The sequence below is a fragment of the Saimiri boliviensis genome, chromosome 4 (genome assembly GCF_048565385.1).
Source record: "Saimiri boliviensis isolate mSaiBol1 chromosome 4, mSaiBol1.pri, whole genome shotgun sequence".
Classification (NCBI taxonomy): domain Eukaryota; kingdom Metazoa; phylum Chordata; class Mammalia; order Primates; family Cebidae; genus Saimiri; species Saimiri boliviensis.
This window is the reverse complement of record NC_133452.1, coordinates 17906359-17926914: the sequence shown is the minus strand read 5'-3', so window position 1 is coordinate 17926914 and position 20556 is coordinate 17906359. Positions and strand designations below refer to the sequence as shown.

Sequence of the window (20556 nt, the reverse complement as noted above, 5' to 3'; positions counted from 1 at the left end):
TTAAGGTGTCCAGGGCAATTTTGCATTTTTCAATTCTAAGCTTTAGAATGAAGTCATCAATTTGATTCATCCAGACTACAGAGCAATTATTCCTTTGCCTCGCTGGAAATTGCAGCGAAATCTTTCTAGTTGTCAATTTCAACTCAGTTGCAGTAGACTTTTGCAGAATTAATGGTGATAAGGTTAGAAAATTTTAAGTCAGATGTAGGGAAAAAGTACCAGCTGGTCCATCATAAGCATTGCTTTGAAAGCATGCTCTAAAGTGTGTTTAACCTCAAATAAAAACCACAAATATGGTTATTATGAATGTATGAACAGAATTTTGTTATTTTTATTTTATTTCTAATTTTAAGAGGTTCTAGGAAGCTCCTTATAATGATTTAGGGAATCTCTAGATTCTGATATGCTGCAAGCCTTTTAAGGGTTGAAATCATATTGAATTATTTTTGTGGCCCAGGGCCAAAATTTAGTAGGTGTTCAGTAACTACTGGCATCAAATCATATGTAGGTTTAAAGTACTATATAAAGACACACAATCACCACCATCAAATCAAATTGAAATATGTAACAGGCTAGTATAACATTCATCTGACTTTAAACAACAAAGAAACCACAAGAGTAACTTCTCCCTTCAAACTAATACTCCTCAGTTTCTTCTAACTCAGTCTCTTTCTCCTCTCAGGAAGAATGCATATCTAAAAATTTCCCACTGCAGCCCCCTGGGAACAACATTCTAAACTATTTGTGCTTCTGCAATAACTTTGCCAATTTGCTGGACCAGTGCAAGATCAAACGCAAGATATCGCAAATCTCCATGTAAAAGAACACCATGACAGCCAGGACTGTGGGTGAAGTACATTCTTCCCCAGCAGACTCTGTCTTTCCTTGTCAAGGTTGGGTGTGCCCCAAACAGAGGTGCTGAGGGTAACAAAGCCCAAGAATGTTCAACCACAACCTGTCTGCGAAGATGTCTGATGATGTTTGCCATTCAGGTGAAAATTATTTATCTTTCAGTCCCACCTGAATAGCAAAGTGAACACTGTGCTGAATGCTCAGAAAGATGTTAATCAACCGTGCTGGACAGAGCAGAGCTAAAAGGCGCCTTGTGAGTGTCGTAGTGAGAGTGCGGCTGTCCCAGCTGCAAAGCCCTGTTAGGAGGCACGAGGAAGCACTTGCTGCCCTAAGTAACGATGCCTTTTACATTTTCGAAAGATCTATGTGGCTGCCTGAAACAATGGGGTGGGGGTGGCAGATAGATGCAATATTTGGGAACCGAAGAGTGGTTGCTGTTGGCGTTGCATCATGATGTAAGAGCCTTCCCCTTCTGATCACTTTCATTTGTATCAACCAAAGAACTGATCTCGGGCATCCTCAAAGGACTGCTATGAGGATATTCTTCATCTCTGTTCATGGCACATCAACAATTTGTGGAGAAAAGATGGACTATATAATACAATGATCTGTCTAAAAGAAACCATCTCTCCTTAGAGCGGGCTGAGCAAACCTCAGAGCATCTGCAGATGCTCATCATTATCTTCAAAAGTCCCCATGAGTTTTTCTCCATATTTTATTATTGCTATCCTGTTTAGGATAGGAAAAAAAACCTCATAAAATTGTCTTCAAACCAAACCAAAGGAAAAGAAAAGAAAAAGAAACAGCAAAGGGAGGTTTAAAACCAGAGAACATATGAAAATACATTCTGCATTACTTCAGCCGAGTGGGAAGGACCAAACAAAATAGCCAGTCCCTTCTGCACAGCTGGAAAACTAAAATGATTACTCAGGGGTTGTTTACAGCTCTCCATTTCCTCCTCCCCACCCTCCTTCCAGGAATTCAGATTCCTGCTCAGTAGTGATAAGCTTCCAGAGGGGCAGGCTACTTTAACAGTGAATTGCTAGGGATTAGAATGAAAACCAGCTCCGAGGACAGAGTTTTCATTTTTTAGAACATTGTCTGGGGAAACTTGAACTGATCAGTGGAGGAGCAGAGGAGCACAGGACACCACACTGACAACACAAAAGAAGGCAAAGCACTGCTAACTGCAGGAGGCCAGGCGGGAGGCACAGAGCGGCAGCTGCGAGTTGCTCTGGGGAGGTGACTGGGCAGGGGCACTGGCTGCTGCGGGTTCCAGAGTGAGAGAGCTTGCCAAGTGCCCGGAAAGTGAGTGGCTGGGTATGCTGGCTGAAGGGAAGTTTTAGGATAAGCAGAAAAGAGAAGATGCTTTTAAATTTTCAATGAACACCAAATTAGGACTTCCCATTTTGAGAATTCAAAACCCACAATCTGGATAAAACATGAAAAGAAAATAAAAAGCTGGAGATGTTAGTATATTTTATTCAGATTTGTGGGTTCTGTGAATGGTAAAAGAATTCACTGATCGATTACCTGTCTTATTGTAAACTCTAGAAATAAAGAGGATGATAAAAGTCTGCCATGAATCAAATGGCCGTGGTGCCACCAGTTTTCATCAAATCCTTATTGACAATTTGGGGAAAAGTATCAGATGGGCTATGTTGAGACAAACAGAATTTTCACGGAGTCCAAATATTTTATGCTCTGAAATTTACTTGGACATTTCATTTAGAAACATCTCTTCCAGTTTATGAGGAAAGGGTGTGGACTGAAATGAGTAATTTCCCAACTACCCTGAGGCAGACCAGATATAGGCCTACCTAAATCATGGACAATTTTCATCATCCTCTTGGGGTTCTAGAACAGTGTGGAAACCAGGAGAATGAGGTACCTGCTATGTGGACTGCTGACAGAGGGTCCAGGCTGGGAGAGACTACACTTGCCTCGTGGCTGTTTGCAATGAACAGGGGGTAAAGAAAGAAGAATGTTCAGTCCAGGCAAATAAAGACAAGCTACTAATGAAAATCAAACTAAAAGTGCAGCAAAGGAAAAATAAATCAAATGAAATGATCAGTACCCATGAATTAAGGAAACTGGCTTTTCTTTTGTTGAAGAAGTGAAATAAATTTACATTTATGTGACTAGCCATGCATAAAACACAAGTGGGGATTCCAGAGTCCACATGATGGTGGGCAGATTTCTCCTGACTTTTCATGGTAGAAATACACGTGTATATTTATTTACAATACATATAAAATGCCCTATACCATACCATGGATTTCAAAGATACTTTACATATTTTTTTTCATCTTTTAGAATACTGAAACAGTGTCAACATTCTTGGCCCGTAAAAATTAACAATGGCAATACGAGATTGGTCTTTGTAGTGATAAAGCCCAACTTAAATATTCCAGTTAAAGAAAGGTTAAAATTTGACTTGAAAAGCCAGTATTCCTTCACATTCTTATACTAGGATCTATAGGAAACTAGTGAATGCAGTAAAAACAAAAATCCTAAAAAAGGTAATACATTTATCAGCTTAGGACATAAATGTTTATAACAAAAAAAAAAGTCGAATGAAATCAAAACTTCTAAAAACTAAGGAAAAAAAATGGAATGAATATAATCATAAAGCTGGACAAAATATATATAACAAAACAAAAAACAAGCTTCTAATTACACAGAGAAATCAAGGCATAGAGGGTAGCAGGGGCCGAATTTGTGCTTTCATCCCTTGTGTTCAGTGAGGCAGCCCCCACCAAGGCCTGCGGGTGAGTTGTTGCCATTTTAGGGGCGGCACGGTTGCCGCAGACCTTCAGGACCACCACCCAGAAGCGGCTTAGCTTGAGCGTCACCAGAACCTCAACTTGCCTTAATGAGTCAGTGGCTCACAGGCGTTCACGGTTCTGTGCACCTCCCGCCAAGGCGCCCCTGCAGGTGGCAGCCTACCTTTTAAAACAGTCGTGGCAGCCGTGGCTTGAAGAAAGGAGCCACCGAAGGGACAAACGGGCACCATTCTAGCCATTTTCTTACTTGAGCAAGAAAAATAAATGTTCTTCCTGCATACCAGCCACAGGTTGAGTCCTGATTCTTTTGAAAACCAGAATCGCTCTTTTCCATTCCTGAGCACATGCTGGGAGGGCACGTGGCAGGGCGGAGGAAGCGCACTACCCTGTGTGACAGCCCTTGTCGGGAAGGGACGCCTGCCTGCGAACCCTGTGGTGGGTACAAACACGTCACTCCTCCAGTGTTCCCTCCCATGGGCCAACTGAAAAACGACCAGTGGAAAGTTACCGTTTTCTGTCTGTTTGGGGTGCTCCTTCCTGATGTGGGACTCACAGACCCTGAAGTGTCCAGTTCATCGGCAGAGGACCAGGAAGACAAATCCTATGTGGGAGAAAGAGTCTTTTAACAACTTCGTCTCCCAGCCCCACGGGGGCTCTGTGTTGCACCACGCTGCTTCCCACTCCGTCTCCATCCACCCCCGGTGTCTCCACCAAAAAAATCAAACCACTCCTTGGGAAAGATGGAATCAGACAGCTACAAGAAGAACAGGACCAAATTCTTCTAGTATGTTGGGATTTCCTAGCTGTCTGTTTGGCCCTTCTGAAAAATACAGCTCTGATTTTGCTACTGCCATGTTTCACTTAGAGCTTTATTATTTCTCGGAGACATGGATGTGAATGAGTTGATAATGGCTTGGGAGGGGAAGAAGTCTGCCGTGGAGGCTGCTGGTCCCTCAGGCCGAAGAGAAATAAACATATTCCAGTTAGAAGAAAAGGCATCCAGCAGTCTGCCTTTTAGCATTAGAAAGACTTTATTATTTTTGGCACTGCTGCTATTCAGAGTGGATTGTTCTTTTGCATGCTTACAGCAGGGCAAAGTGTGTGTTCATGACAGGATGTCACATCACAAAGGCTGAAATCTTACCAGGCGTTGCCCTACCTGCAAATGCATTTCTCAAAACCAATAATACCACAATGCAATCGATTTTTAGAAAAAAATATAAAAAATTAAATGAGTAGAGGTTCGTTTTTTACGCTTTTTACTGCATACCTAATGGAGAAGTCATGCCTTAGAGGGATTAAGTACAAAACTCACATACAACAATTGGTTTGCTCTACCATGGTTGTGTAACTGAAATGTGTAAATTCTTAAACAGGTGAAAAAAAAAAATGCCACAGCAGTTGTGGTAATAGCATTAGTAACAACGACAAGAGAGCTTTTGGATTTAACAGAATCAAAGCAGTGTCGTGTTATAAAAGTTTATGTGGCTGCTTTTTTTTTTTTTTGAGATAGGACTTGTAAGAGCTGTGACTGAGAGCAGACACTCCATTCTGATAAGTACTATATTCAAAGTCTTTCTAAAATGCATGAAGATGATGCTTCTTTGGTTTCCAGTAAGGAATGCTACACGATGATGTCTGTTTAGAGCTTACCTGCTGACTACTTGACACGTCTAATAACTTCTCCAGTTCCTTGATATGACGACTGACCTCCTTCAAGAGAAGTTTGAGCCGATTTCCAATAACATGGACTTTTTCTTTGGCTTCTAAACAGTCTGCTCCTTCAGCATTCACCAGCAGTTGGCAAGACATGTCTTGCAATGAGGCTACTCTGAGCTGGGATTCCAACAGCTCATGCCTTATTTGCTATGCATACCAAAATAAATAATGTTTCTAAGCATTTTCGTAATTGGCAAAAGTTCCAAAAGTACAGAATGAGATCACCTTCACTTGGTGGGAAATTATACCTGAGCACCAAATGTGGAGCTCACATACTAAAGGATGCAACAGCCCACGGCTTGAGTTCTAATCCTGCCTCTGCCAAAAATATTCTATAAGAACCCTCACCCTTTCTGATCTCAGTTTGATTTGATGCCTGGTCCACAGTATTATTGGAAGGTTCAAATTGGTTAATGTATATATGAAAGTACTTAAAATATAGATTAGTATGCAAGTGAGATATAAGATAGTCTTTTAAACAGAAAAGCACAACATGAAGTATAGCAAAACAGAAGTATGTCTAGGTATCCTCTGATATCTAGTCAAGATTTTTTTTTTTTTTAAAAAGGGTCATTCATCATTCACAGCTTAATGCCAGAGGTCAAAGTGAAGTAAAATGCGGTTCCGTAGCTATTTCCTCCAGATTTCTAAGACTATTATGGTACTGAATTAAAAGGTACCAATTCTGTAGTTTAGGTGAGTGTTAAATGTTAAAGCATAACATTTTAAAAATACAGAAAGCTACAAAGTGCACAGCATTTTCTTCTAATGGAACTCAAATATGCTTCCTTATCTTCTATAAAATCACTTAAATACATTGTACATTATATTGTTCAAAGATCCTTGTATAAGAGTCTACCAGTTAATTTCCTTTTGTATTTGGTGCTAGAAAAAGTTTCTCCTTCCTCGAGAACTGGTATGTTTTGTTTTTGTCGGATAATGAAAGTAAGTTTACTCATTGTTTCCCATTTTGTTTTAGCTTTCAGAAAAGTTGACGCTAAAGTTCATGTTTAATTTGGCATATTTAATTTCTCTTAAAAAGACTTGGCTGTACATGGTGGCTCACGCCTGTAATCCCAGCACTATGGAGGCTGAGGCAGGCAGATCACCTGAGGCCAGGAGTTTGAGACCAGCCTGACCAACATGGTGAAATCCTGTCTCTACTAAAAATACCAAGGATGAGTGAGGAGTGGTGGTGCACACCTGTAGTCCCAGCTGCTCGGGAGGCTGAGGCAGGAGAATTGCTCCAACCCTGGAGATGGGTGTTCCAGTGAGCTGAGATCGCACCACTGCACTCCACCCTGAGTGACAGAGTGAGACTTCATCTCAAAACAACAACAACAACAACAACAACAACAACAACAACAACAAACCAACAAACAAAAGACTTCATTGTCTCATTCTATTCTAATACTTTAATGGTTTTTTACTATAAGCCACCAAATATACTTCTGGGCCATAGATGTAACATAAAGTTGAAATTAAGCTGCCTTAATAAACAACATAAGCTAATTAAGACTGATTGAGGACACTAAGATTTTTACAATTGAGCAATGACTTTAGAACCAGATTCTAAAGCTAGCAGATATCATCTTCCATGCACATGTTTGCTTTACAAAGATTGGAAACCACAGGGAGTATGAAAAGTGTAAAATAGAGACTATAATGCAAAAGGTTAAAAAAGACACAACACTTATATTCATTTTCTGTAAATGAAATGCAACCCTGCTAAAAAAACAAAAACAACAACAACAACAACAAAAAAAAAAAACAAAAAAAGCAAAAAAAACTAGAGGCTGCCAGAGTTCACACTTCTTACCATAAGCTGTTTGTGATGGTCCTGAAGTACCTCTGCATCAAGGCTAGGATCAATAGGGACAATTTCATTTTTTCTTCTGTCAATGTTCTCCAGCATAAGAAGCAAACCATGGCTCATTTCATGGAAACCCTACAGAAAACAGTCTTAAGTAACTGTAGATCATGTATTTTTCTTTTTCTCACAACTTAAATGTCTTTGAACTGCCACTATTAGCAAACATAGGTTGATTTTAAGAACATACACGTAACTCCTTTCTGAGGAAGGCACTGGTGCTGTTGTAATGACCTGATTGTGAGTTCATGTTCTTACCAAAAGCATCTAATTTATTACTTGGAGGAAAATTTAGACAAAAGAAAAATTGGCATCAAAATACTTAATTTCTGAAAAAAGAGTAGTGCTATTATACAGTTTAGAAGGAAGCATCTCTGCTGCCCTCTCTTCTCTGTGAATTCAAATCTTTCCATCTTTTAAAACCTACCTTGGCTGAATCTCATATCCCCTTCATTCATTCATTTAGTCTCTCATTCATTCATCCATTTATTTATTCAACATACATTTACTAAAGATTTCCTAAATATAAGGCACTGTACTGGAAATGAGTGCAGAGGTGAAACAGTTTAGGTAGCTGCTTTCAAGGAACTATTAGTCTTGGGGCATGCATAAATCTGGAGAGCAGGCTTCAAATCCTTCCAAGGCTTTCCATCGTGCTCAGAATATGATCCAATCTCCTGGCCTGGACCTACAAAGCCATCTGAGGACCTACAACCTTCTCAGTCTTCCTTATCACTACCTGGCTCGGCTCACTGACTACACTCTGGTCACAGTGGCCTTTTTTCTGTTCCTAAAGACATTAAGTCCTTTCCTGCTTCTGGGACTTCCCATTTGTTATATTACCTTCATAGCAACACCCTTCCAATGTTAGCTCAAAGAGCCAAATAAATTCCCTGACTACCCTCTCAAAGTGGCTTTTCTCAGTTACTTTTATCATCCGCGTCTGTTAGTATCTTGTTTAATTATTTACTTGCATTTAATTGATCTTGTCCTCCCCAACAAAAGCAGAGGCCATGCTGTTTCCAATGGTTTAGCACCACATCTGCCACACAGTGAATACCCAACAAAAAATTATAGTATGAACGGATGGATAAATATTTGTAATGCTCACTTTGATGTTCAAGAAAGATTTGTCTACTTGCCCAGTAAATATCTGTTGAATAAATAAAGGAAATAAATGAATGAGTCACAGAAGAAACATTGGGACTGAGATAAACATGAGAAATAGTCTCTTCTCATCTGGACAGAAGATAGGATCTGGAGAGTTTGAACATGGTCACATGTAGAAATGCTCAAGTCAAATGAAAAGAGTGGGCACAAGGTTACATCACTGAAATACTGACTTTGGAGGGCAACTGCATCCCTCTGGAAACAATGATACACTGAGTCACACACTCAGCTAAATTGCTAGTGTCTGGCTCTGAGTCACCTGCTGCTCAAAGCTCTACGGACCTGGCACTGCATCAGCGCATCCTGCAGCAGGCCCCGCCACTCCTCCAGCAGGGAGCACACGCGGTCCCAGCGCCCATTCATCTGTGACAAGCGATCCTGCAGGTCCCGGCTCTCCTTGCTGTCAGCCTGGGTGAACTCGGGGCTGCAGAGATTGATGGAGAGGATGATGGCTTTGCGGTGGTCCACGGCCTTCTGGAGCTCCTGAAAAGAACAAAAAGGACAATCAAACAAGGACAATAATGGCAAAGATATTTTCCCTTGAAAATGCTTCACCCAAATGAAAAGATCCATTAATTAAAACTGGCCTTAGCAGGATGGCTACGTAAAAAGACAGCGGGGGCACACCAGTGAAGACTGTATGGCAGTTGGAAGAAATGAATTAGATGAGTACTTAACAACATGGATGAGTTTTAAGAAAACAAAGTGTAGAGTGAAAACGTCAGAAACCGAATGTTACACTGAACACAACAGCCTCAATACGTGTACACACACAAATCCACATTTTAAAAGAATAGTTCTGAATAAAAAATGCCTGCTAACTATTTCAGAACAGCTACCATTTTGAAAATAAAATAGGAACATACAGTTCAGCCAGGCTATCGGGTGCAGGGAGGAGGAATAAAGCGAAGAGGAGCCTTGCAGGAAACAACAGTACCCCTGGGCAGTAGCCTCACTGAGGAGTATGACTGATTGCACACTCTGTACAGAGGTTCGACCACAACAAAACTCAAATTTGTGGATGTAAGAATGAAGCAAAGAAAACAGATTCCAGGGCCCTGGGCTCCAGATATCCTGAATCTGCAGGTTCAGTGGGCCACAGGCTGAGAATACTGCCTATGTCACAGGCAACACTGAAGTGAAATGTAGGGAGAATGAATTGGGTGTTTCATGAGGTAACCAGTTAGGTTTGATTTCACAACAACCAGGCGACTGATTTTTGGCTTTGTGCGTTTCCAGAACATCCAGTGCTCAATTCCAAGAACTAGAGCACAGGAGTCTGTATTAGTAATTGAGTATCGGGGTACTGTTTAAAATCCCCCAATCCAGTTAGGGTGAGAGATCCTGGAAGTTACAATGACCTAGGCTGCATTTTAAAATCATTTCTCACTAGTCCTGCCATGTCCCCAATATGTCTTGATTTTTCACTTCTCAATAGGTTCTTAACATACTGTAGAATAGATTCAACCACCCAGACAACATGGGATGAAGAGACACTGTGGAAAATACTTAAATATTCCACAGAGTTTTTCAGAGGAAACAGCGACAGGAAGGATCAGGAGAAGGCACCAAGGAGGGTGTCTTTTTCTTGTTATGCAGGGTCACTTTCAAGGTCTTTTTTCCCTACTCTAATCTCTCTGAGGTCTCAGACCCTGACCAGCATTGGCTTCATCAGCTCTTCAAGGAATCTAGTTCTAATGCAACCCTGCTAGAGTAATTTGGGGACTCGAGAGAAAAATGCATTTCATAATGCAGATATTGTAAATCTCTCATGTGGTACTTTGTCCTGAAATTCATGGGGTGGTGTAGAGGCCTTTCTATAAAGATGCACCTTTTGGAGCACCTCAGGGAAGATTCATTTCTTGGGTTTAAAGTTTTCTATGTTTGAAAATTAAACTGAGCTGGGCGTGGTGGCTCATGCCTGTAATCCCAGCAATTTGGGAGGCTGAGGCCAGCAGATGACCTGAGGTCAGGAGTTTGAGGCCAGCGTGGCCAACATGGCAAAACCCTGTCTCCACTAAAAATACAAAAAAATAGCTAGGCATGGTGGTGCGTGCCTGTAGTCCCAGCTAATCAGGAGGCCTTGAGGCAGGAGAATCGCTTGAACCCAGGAGACAGGTTACAGTGAACCAAGATCGCACCGTTGCACTCCAACCTGGGTAATAGTGTGAGACTTGGTCTCAAAAAAAAAAAAAAAAAAAAAAAAAAAATTAAAACAAAATCACACAATCACTAAAAGCAAGCCACAAAAACATCAAACCAAAATAAAAGGCATATATTAAAACCACAGAAACACAAAAGCAGCACACACTTCATTCCTTATCCCGACCCCAGAGAACCTGGGTAGCTACATTTTGAGAAGCACATTTTAATGCTGTCCAAACAGGAAAAAACAAGTACTGATGGGTTTTAAAAAGAAACTGAGCTCTCAGTCTGTCAGATGCTCACAACAGTCTCCATATATTAATGCATTTTAGTAGCAGGGTTAAGGAGGATTTTAAGATCTAGAGCTGAAGTTAAGTAAGGGAAGTTATTTTGTGTACTATATCCATGCGGGCCAAACCAAAATCAAATGCAAATGCCAGGTGTTTTACCACAATTACTCTAGAGTTTTATTTATTATAGCAAAAATTGCTTCTACTACTGTAATCAATTACAGAAGTTTCATTACTTGAGGTCAGATAATTTCATTACGTTCCCCACAAATTCATGCAGATACAATTTTGGAGAGGATTTCTCTCCAGCTCTAGGTATAGACCTGCAGCACCCTGGTCATTCTGTGTTTCCATTAAAAAGAGTTCTCATAAGTCCTAGGGGTACCCGGATGTCCCATGAAACTTAAATTGGACATTTCTTAAAATATCAATTTGTTAGATCATGCGTGATTATTTACAGTGTGGATAGTTCTACAACGTGGTCCATTTTCTGCCTTTGAAAACCATCTTTGGAACACAGGGATTTGGGCTGGCTGGAGGTGAGGAGCGCATTCTCACTCATTTTTGTTAGATCCCTTTTCTGCTGCTGTGTAAGAGCAGATCAAGCTAGAGGTGCCAGCTGCACTGCCATTCACACAGTGACACTGTTTGTCTGCCGTGGGAAAGGCAAGGGGAGCTACCTTGAGCTTTTTGATCTGAAGCTCGATGGTCTGGATGTCAGTGCTGAGCTCTAGATGCTGGAGATGCTCCAGCTCCTCCTCCGTGTCCCCCAGCCAGGCCCAGATGCTGTTCAAGTCCGAGTTAAACTGTTGCCATTTCTGGAGGTTCTGCTTCATCCTCAACTCCTTGCTCAGTGCCTGGGCCTGGAGAAGCTCCCATCGGTCAATCACGCCTGGCAAGACATCCATAGAATAGTGAGATTCTTTTCCTCCACATGTGACGTTTGTGAAATGCTTTAAACACAGGTTGGCAGCTAACTTTAAATAGCAGCAGAAAGAAAAGTAATTCCACTGGGCATTTTTGTTGTTGTTGTCTGGAAATAACAGTTACATGGGTACAATGGCTGTGTTTTTTCTATTTGTGTTTCTAATAATAATGAAGCAAAAAAGTTAGCTACATGGGAGTTAACACTGTAAAGAGGTTTACAAAGTAATAAGCAGTCATGTGCATGAAGAAGTGTCATTCAATTCCTGGATCCCTTCTAAAATAAGGCTCTGAGCACACACACATAAAATGTCTGATGAGATATGTGAGAGACGGGGCATTAAAATAATTGGAACATGAGAGGTGGGGTGGCAGTGAGCGCCTGTCATCCCAGCTCCTCGAGGGGAGGCGGGAGGATTACTTGAGCTCAGGAGTTGGAGTCAAGTCTGGGCAACATAGTGACACCTCATATCAATATTAAAAATAATAATAATAAGGTGTGGTGGCATGGTGGCTCATGCCTGTAATTCCAGCACTGTCGGAAGTCGAGGCAGTGGATCATGAGGTCAGGAGTTCGAGACCATCCTGGCCAATACGGTGAAACTCCGTCTCTACTAAAAATACAAAAAAAAAATTAGCCTGGTGTGGTGCTGCATACCTGTCATCCCAGCTATTCAGGAGGCTGAGGCAGGAAAATTGTTTGAATCTAGAAGACGGAAGTTGCAGTGAGCCAAGATTGCGCCACTGCACTCCAGCCTGCTGACAGAGCAAGACTCTGTCTCAAATAATAATAATAAATGAAACATGGGCAAAATGACCATGATGGCAGCATCATTCCCCTCACTGTCAAAGGAGACTGTTATAAAGAACTTGGAAGGAAATTCTCAGGATAGAACAGTGTAGAAGGTCATGTAGCCTCAGTGGAACTTAGCTGTTTGCGAAGTGCTTCTGGATCTTCTATTTCATTCACTGTTTCTTGAACTGGGCGCTATGCACTCACCAGCCATTTGAGTTTCGGTACTATGCAGGTTCACAAAGCCAGGAAGGCTCTCCTCTTCCTCCTTCAGCTTGTGCTCCAGTCTCTTCACGGAGTCTATACTGCCACTGCATTCGCCCAGTAGTTTCATCTGTTCAGACATAAACAACCAGCCCCTGTCACCCAAATCTTCATGAGTGCAAAAGATTCTGGGGAAAAATATCTTAGTAGTTTCTCAGCAAGTGAAGTGTCTGTGTTTGGGTCCTCTGCGTCACCCTGCTAAAAATAAGACGGCCGAGTGCAGGGGCTCAGGCCTGTGATCCCAGCACTTTGAGAGGCCAAGGAAGATGGATTGTTTGAACTCAGGAGTTTGAGACCAGCCTGGGGAACATGGTAAAACCCTGTCTCTACATAAAATACAAAAAATAGCCAGGCATGGTGGTGTGCATCTGTAGGCTCAGCTACCTGGGAGGCTGAGATGGATCATCTCAGTCCAGGGGATCAAGGCTGCAGTGAGCTGTGATTGTGCTGCTGTGCTCCAGCCTCTCTGACAGTGAGGTCCAGTCTTAAAAAGATAAAAAAGAAAAATAAACAAAGTTAGGCTGGGCACAGTGGCTCTCGCTTCTAATCCCAGCACTTTGGGGGCCAAGGTGGGAAGATCACTTGAGCCTAGGAGTTCATGACCAGCCTGGGCAACATAGTGAGAGCCTGTCTCTATAAAATATTTAAAGAATTAGCCAGGCATGGTGGTGAGCACCTGTAGTCCCAGCTATTCAGCGTGTTAAGGTGAGAAGGTTGCTTGAGTTCAGGAATTCAGCTGCACGCAGTGAGCAAAGATCCTGACACCGCCCTAGAGCCTGGGTGACAGAGTATGAGACCATGTGTCTTAAAAAAACAACTTAAATAAGCGAAGTTCAAAAACATGCCTTTTAAACTGGTGACACATTCATATACAAAAAGCAATGCCTTAAAAATAGACTTTGCATACATGACTTTGCATGGGAAGTCCTTGAAGTTTCTTTAAGATTCATGAATCAAAACAGATTAAACCAATCTGCGATTTAAAACCCAGAGCCCTCAGCTGGCAATGCAGTATATAATTTTTGGCAAGTTGCTCCCTCTTTCTCTTCCTTAAATTGAAATGTGGGAATGATAATGTTACCACAAGTCTCATGGGAACTTTCTTGCATTAAATAATTAAAATACTTAAAATTATACAGTACTAGCAAAGCCAGCTGTTTTATTTAAAAATGTAAGCAATGTTTAATAGGTATCAAGGGACTGTATTCTAAGTCAAAGAAAAGCTTCCCAATTCATTTTTAATATCACATACAGTATTTAAAATAACAAATCATTTCAAAATATTCCTGCTGTACTTACCATAAAGCCTTTAAGAAATCATAATGCCATTAAGTTACTTTGATTACTTTTGGCTGAGGTTAAGTGTAATCCCAGTGATGTCAGCATGATTATCATAAAACTATATCATATGTATTTTTAAGAAGCGGCTTCACTATAATAGAAGTTGGTGTAATAGGCCAAACTGAATAGGAAACAAACTCATCACTGACTGCTCCCTGTTACGGTGAGGATAATAAAATCAACATATATAGCTAGAACAATGCTCTTCCCTAATTTTAAAAAGTAGAACAGGTGAGTTGTGACTAGCTTTGGAGAAATTCATTTTTCTTTTTTTATACTAAGCAGTCTTTTGGATGTAAAAGAAGACACGAGGCAGGGAAGAGACTGGCTTTAAAATTCTCCTAAGTATGTGCAGGAAAACAGGTAGTTGTCTGAGAAAAATTATCGGGTCAGTAACTCGAGTAGGGCAAATCACGCTCCGATAGACTTTATCATATATAGCTAATAACTGCATAGCTAGAACTGGTAGTATAGCCAATACCTTGCTCTCTTTTCCCCAACCACCTCTTGTTAGAACTGAGCATACTAAAAACAGAAGAGAAAAACATCCCCAAGGTCATTCACAAAAAAACTGCATGTTAGTAATCCATTAGCTAAAATCTGCTGCTCCAAGGATAACCTTGGTTCAAAAATTATTAGTTGAATTTGGAGAAATGCCTAATGACTTTTGGGAGCCAAAGTATTTTGTTGCTGTCCATGAAAAGGATCTCCCTCAGTGCTCAGCGTAAAGGAACAGGTTTGTCATTACAATAGGTTTGTGGCCCTAAACCCAGACGAGTTCTACTCAAATGGTAACTTAATAACAGGGCTTGGCTTTGCACATCCACATTCATGAGTTCAAGGGTAGCATGGTATTCAGAGACTACCTAAAGCCCTTGTGCTGCAGACGAACTGTTCTTTGTCACAGAACTGTGGTTTCCTACAGGTCAGGATCAGGATGGCCAGGATACTTACGTAGCCTTTGTAGCTGGTGTCTAGCTCCGGCCCCGTGGGAGTTTTGCTGCGAATGATATTTTCGGTTTGCTGTATCTGAAAGCGGCTCTCATCCAGGGCTCTGCCCAGCTGTCGGATCTGTGACTCTAGGGCACTGTGGTCCCCTGCGGTAGCAACCATAAGAATCTTTACCGGACAAACTATTGGACTTATTTGAAGCTTGATATTCAAGGAGAAGTTTCAGAAATGGTTTCAGTTACAGCAGCATAGAAACGGCAGGTGAGGGTAACTACAAAGCAAATTTAGTACCATCGTGCTGGTGGGTTAGACATTAAAATAGCTAAACTGATGAAGGTGTTTGAGAGCCCTAGCAGCTTGGACATTGCAAAACAACTCTCCAGTCAGTTTTGAATAGCTTTGGGCGCTTGTCTCTCTTCCAGCTGAATCCCTCATCATCTGAATGTTGTCCATGTGGAAGGCCTTTCTAAAAATCTGCAATGGTGTCTGCTGCTTCTCAGCAAGGAGAAAACTGTTTTTTTTTTTCTCATGTTCTTTCTGCTGTCACTTAATGAGCAGGGGAAGATCCTCCTTCTGACTTTTCTTTGTGCACCTCAGGGGAAGACAGTGTCACGGAAGGCTTGAGTTGCTGCATCATTTATTTAAGTGATAAATTCATTCATTAAAAAAAAAAAGTGCCTCAGAATAGATATATATGGAGATATCAAACTAGCAACAACTTGCTTTTATCTAAGATCAAAAACAAAACCAGGAGAAAGCTAAGATTCTAGCATTTCCATCTAGGCAGGTTCTTACTCATAGCCTAGAATTCTGGCTCATTCTCCTCTCAGAGTTGTAACATTTCTTAGTAAAATTATAGTTGTGTGTATGTGTATAACAAAGTCTAAACTACACAAGAACATTTGATCATCAGAGTGAAGCTAGCATGGGCTGAAAGCAGAAAAAATATTAGTAAGCCTTATTAAGGTTATTGATTTCTGAAAAAGGCCTTCTAAATACTCCCAGGAGAGGTCTCTCACTGAGAATCACTCTCTCAATAATGGTACTTTCCTTTCTGTCTTTTCACTTTTCTTCAAAAGTGAAGTGTAAACTAGTAACTCCATGATTCAATATCACATGACTGCGTTCAAACTCTGTTCTCCATCCCGCATTACTGATCCTCAACTCCTGAACTTCAGTTTGTCTAACACAACACTAAGAAAAACTGGTTCCAGTTTTCTTACTTGAATTCTTCCTGTTTCAGGAATAGTTCTGTCTTTAAAGGAAAATCTATGGCTCAAGATACCATGGAATGCATTTTTCATTTCAAATTATTTTATAAGACTTCTGAAATTAAAATTATGCATTCTATTTGAGCTGAAATCTGATCTCACCCCTTGTCTTATATGGGATTCCTGAGACGGGGAGGACGAAGTGATGGATGTGGCCAAGGTCACTCATGCAGGCTGGCGGATTTGGGACCAGAGTCTGCACCCTGACTCTCTGGCCACAGTAGGTCTACGTGCAGTGAAGCTGAAGTTACCACACCCCGTAGAATACTACAGCACAGAGGCTGATGACTGGGGTTTCCTTCTCGTATTTTCTACAGTTAATGGGCATGAGAGGTCTATACTTAATGAGACCATTTACCATGTAACAACTTGAAAAGCTATTTTGTTCCACTTGATTAGTGAAATCTTATTCTTGGTGTGGATTTAACCAGCCATTTTTTCTAGTACAGCAGTAAGAGAGGAAGGCTGTGCCTTAACATGCTAGAGCCACGAAGCTGTGAGAGATACAGCAGATGTGCTAAGAGAGGAGGCTTGTTATACAGGAGAGGGAGGGAGGCTGGCCCCGGCTTGTCGTGCCTACCAGAGGTATTTTTGATTGCATTTTCTGTGAGTTTTACATAGGCCTCGGGGCTTTCAGGGATCATTATATCTGCAAAAAAAGCACAGTCTAAGTTGACAGCTACGTTCTGGAAACCTTGATTCCCTTGTGCAGGAAAATAACTTTCCTAGGGGGAAGAAACGAAGTCCAGTTATTCTAGACATATAGCTCTGAGCACACAGAGGAGAGTGTGTGCAGGCTGACCAAAGCCTTCCTGAAATGAATTGTAAAAACTCACAGTGACTGAAAGTGTTTTTATGAGCCAGGCACTGGTTGAAGCACAAATTTACCACACAGAAACCCTATAGGGTAGCTGGGAGTGTTATTCCCATTTTATAGAGGAGAAAACTGAGGCCCAGGGCAATTAAGTTCCTTATCCAAGTTTAAACAGAAAGTACACAGCCGAACTGAGATTTCAGCCCAGACAGTCAGACTTTAGAGCAGAGCTGTCCCATATGTTTCTATATGAACTCTATATGTAATTTTAAAGATTTCATAGCTACATCAGAAATGTAAAAAGAGCTGGGTGCAGTGGCTCACACCTGTAATCCCAGCACTTTGGGAGTCCAAGGCAGGAGGATCACCTGAGGTTGGGAGTTTGAGACCAACCTGACCAATATGAAGAAATCTCATCTTTACTAAAAACACAAAAATTAGCTGGGCATGGTGGCACTCATCTATAGTACCAGCTACTCAGGAGGCTGAGGCAGGAAAATCACTTGAACCTGGGAGGTTGCAGTGAGCAAAGACTGCTCCACTGCACTTCAGCCTGGGCAACAAGAACGAAACTCCATCTCAAAAAAAAAAAAAAAAAAAAAAAAGTAAAAAGAAACATAAAAAATTCATTTTAACACTATATTTTAGTGTTAAAAATAGTGTTTGGTGTTAAAGATAGAGATGGTAACATAATCAACATAACTATTATAAATATTTTATTTTCTTTCTTTGTACTAAGTCTCTGAAATTCATATGTGTGTTTTCCATGCACAATCCATCTCAATTCGCACAGTCCCGTCTCAGTGCTCAACAGTACAAACTGGCCAGTGGCTAGTTTTGGATGGCTCTGCTTCAGATGCCACATGCCTGACTAATAGGTCCTACTGTAAAAACAAAATAGAAATGAGAGAAATTATTTTCTTTTTAGGACAGTGTCATCCCTTGGGAATCTGATGTGAACCATGAGAACCAAACAGAAATCCCCCAGATGTCCTTTTAGAGAATGTATGAGATGCATTTCCAAGTGCCATAAATCAGCCTCCAACTATGTATTCTATTTTTATTCACCTTCCTTACAGTGTTCCTGTTTCTCTGTCCATCCCTTCGCCGCATGTGTGGCTTGGGTGGTGGCCTTTCATGTTTCCGTTTTACATATTCTTCCTGTGTGAGCCCCTCCGTTCACTCCAGGACCATGACCATTTACATGTGGATAACTACCTAACCTGCATTTCCGGCTTCTGCACTGCACACCTGCGCATCTATGACTGGACTTTTGCGTGTGGATATTCTGCAGGTATCTCAAGATCAGGATGCACACAAGCAAACTCATTTCCTCCCTGCTCTCACAGCCCCACCTCCCTTGCCCAGCAACACCCACAGCGCCGCTTCCCTTGTGTGGTCCTCAGGGGTTAGGGCCAACTGCATCTTTCACCAAGATGCCCAGCCTGGAAAAGCATCTGCATCCCAGTTCAATAGATGAGAGTTACGGAGGAGTCTTCTCTGTGTGATTTCTCACATCTCTTCCATTCTCTCCCTTCCCAGTGCTGCTTCCCTAGTTCAGGCCACCATCCTACCTCTGTCTGAGGTTGTAAAAGGTTTCATTTGGACTCTCACCCCCAATATGCCCTCCTCCCTGTGGTATCCAGAAAGAAACAATATAAAAATATGCACATCCCTGAGAAGGGAGGATACCATCACCTCCCTCTGCAGATCCTGCTCTGGCTCCACGACCTTCAGGATAGGAGCCAAAGCTCTTTACCATGATGAACAGGCTGATTTGCAGCCAGGTTCTTCTCCACTTTGTCCATTCCCTGCCGGCCATTCCAGACAAACTGCAGATGTTCAAAAGCACTAGCCAATCACAAAGCAGGGAGGCTTCCCCTCCTTTCTTCCTGTAAGCACTACTGAGCCACCTGACCGGCTGCAATTCACCCTCTGGCCTCAGCTCCCCAGTTTCTTCCCCGAAGCCCACCCCCGCCAGCCAGGGCTCTGGCTCTGTTGCCCCTGCTTGTGTGTCCTGCCACCACACTGCCATCTCAGCACCAAACACTTCACGCAGTGGTTTCTCACTTATTTGCCAGTGTCCCACACTACAGCAGAAGCTCTGGGAGAAGAAGAAGAATTGTGTATCCTCAGGAACAGGCAAAGTGCTCGTCACCTACTACCACAAATCTGTGTGGAATAAATCAGTGGCCACACCAAATTTTGCATTTGATAATCACATTCACATCTAAGAGTTCACTTAGGTACAATTTCCCCACATGGGAGAAGGAAGCAAATGATTCTGGATAGCTGTCATGATTCCAGGGCAATATTAATTCCCTCTGACTTTGCTTTAAGCTGGCACATGGGAGAGACGCTCTTTCCTACCTGATAAGCCAACAGCTCCTCTGAGGTAGAAATCTTTGTCGTCCTGACCGTCTTCATCCTCGGAGGGCAGAGCTCTGGACACTGCAGACTCCAGGTCCCGACTGAGGTCATAGTCATGATCCCACTCCAGGGGGATAGAGTCCACGCTAGCTGGGGTGTCTCGTCCCGACCGCTCGCTCCGGAGGGGCTGAGCAAGTGAGAGGGAGGGGTTGGAGGAAGGCTGCGGAGAAAGCACGCTGTCTGCAGAGCGGTCTTGCCAGTGCAGGTCCGACAGAGCTGCAGAGTCTTCCAGCTCCAGCTCCCTGTCCGATAGGTCATGCTCATCGTCTGGGAGCTGGAAGGGAAGTCAAGGCAACCCCGTCACTGCAGTGGTCAGGCTAGCTTCTCATCTGGGCCACCTGCCTACCAATGGGGATAATTTTTAAATTCTTATGAAAAAATACATTAAGAATCTTCTGATCACAAATACATGGGATAGTGCTAGACTCTGCCTGTCTGGGTTGAAATCTCAGTTCTGCCGTGTACTTCCTGTTTAAGCTTGGATAAGGAACTTAATTCCTCTGGGCTTGAGTTTTCTCATCTATAAAATGGTATTAACACTCCTAGGCACCCCAGAGGGTTTCTGAGGGGTAAAAAATTAAAAAGTCTTATAAATTATTTTACATAAGCCTCAGTTTCATTGTTGGTAAAATGGAATAACGTTAAAACTTACTTCAAATAATTTATATAAGATTAAAGAAATATTATAAAGAAAGGCAATCTAGTATCATGCCTACCACAGAACAGCTATACAACGGCAGAGATAAGAAATAAGATCAAATTACTAAGACCTTAGTTTGTCCTTATGGCCCAGATACAAAACAGATTTGATTGTAGAAGATTCCACATATTCTAATCATAACATCTCTATAGGTAAGATGTGGTTACGGCAGCAGTTAGAAAAATAGAAGAACAAAAATCCACCTAAACCTAACCTCATCAATTGAGAAGCTGTGT

The 20556-nt window shown here is 41.8% G+C and overlaps 1 protein-coding gene across 25 annotated transcripts in view; it reads right to left on the bottom strand.

Annotated features, from left to right (window-relative positions):
• SYNE1 (spectrin repeat containing nuclear envelope protein 1) overlaps positions 1 to 20556 on the bottom strand; it is a 518258-nt gene that overhangs the window by 6242 nt on the left and 491460 nt on the right. For 18 of the 25 annotated variants that reach the window (XM_074397242.1, XM_074397246.1, XM_074397241.1 and 15 more), the window contains 10 exons: positions 19561 to 19894; positions 16957 to 17025; positions 15109 to 15251; positions 12757 to 12883; positions 11513 to 11724; positions 8680 to 8880; positions 7177 to 7305; positions 5292 to 5504; positions 4147 to 4239; positions 2744 to 2802 (listed from right to left, as the gene is read on the bottom strand). In XM_074397242.1, coding sequence (XP_074253343.1) covers positions 2744 to 2802; positions 4147 to 4239; positions 5292 to 5504; positions 7177 to 7305; positions 8680 to 8880; positions 11513 to 11724; positions 12757 to 12883; positions 15109 to 15251; positions 16957 to 17025; positions 19561 to 19894 — 1580 coding nt within the window. The remainder of the gene's footprint in view (positions 1 to 2743; positions 2803 to 4146; positions 4240 to 5291; positions 5505 to 7176; positions 7306 to 8679; positions 8881 to 11512; positions 11725 to 12756; positions 12884 to 15108; positions 15252 to 16956; positions 17026 to 19560; positions 19895 to 20556) is intronic. The other 7 variants (XM_074397250.1, XM_074397252.1, XM_074397259.1 and 4 more) reach the window with 4 other exon arrangements.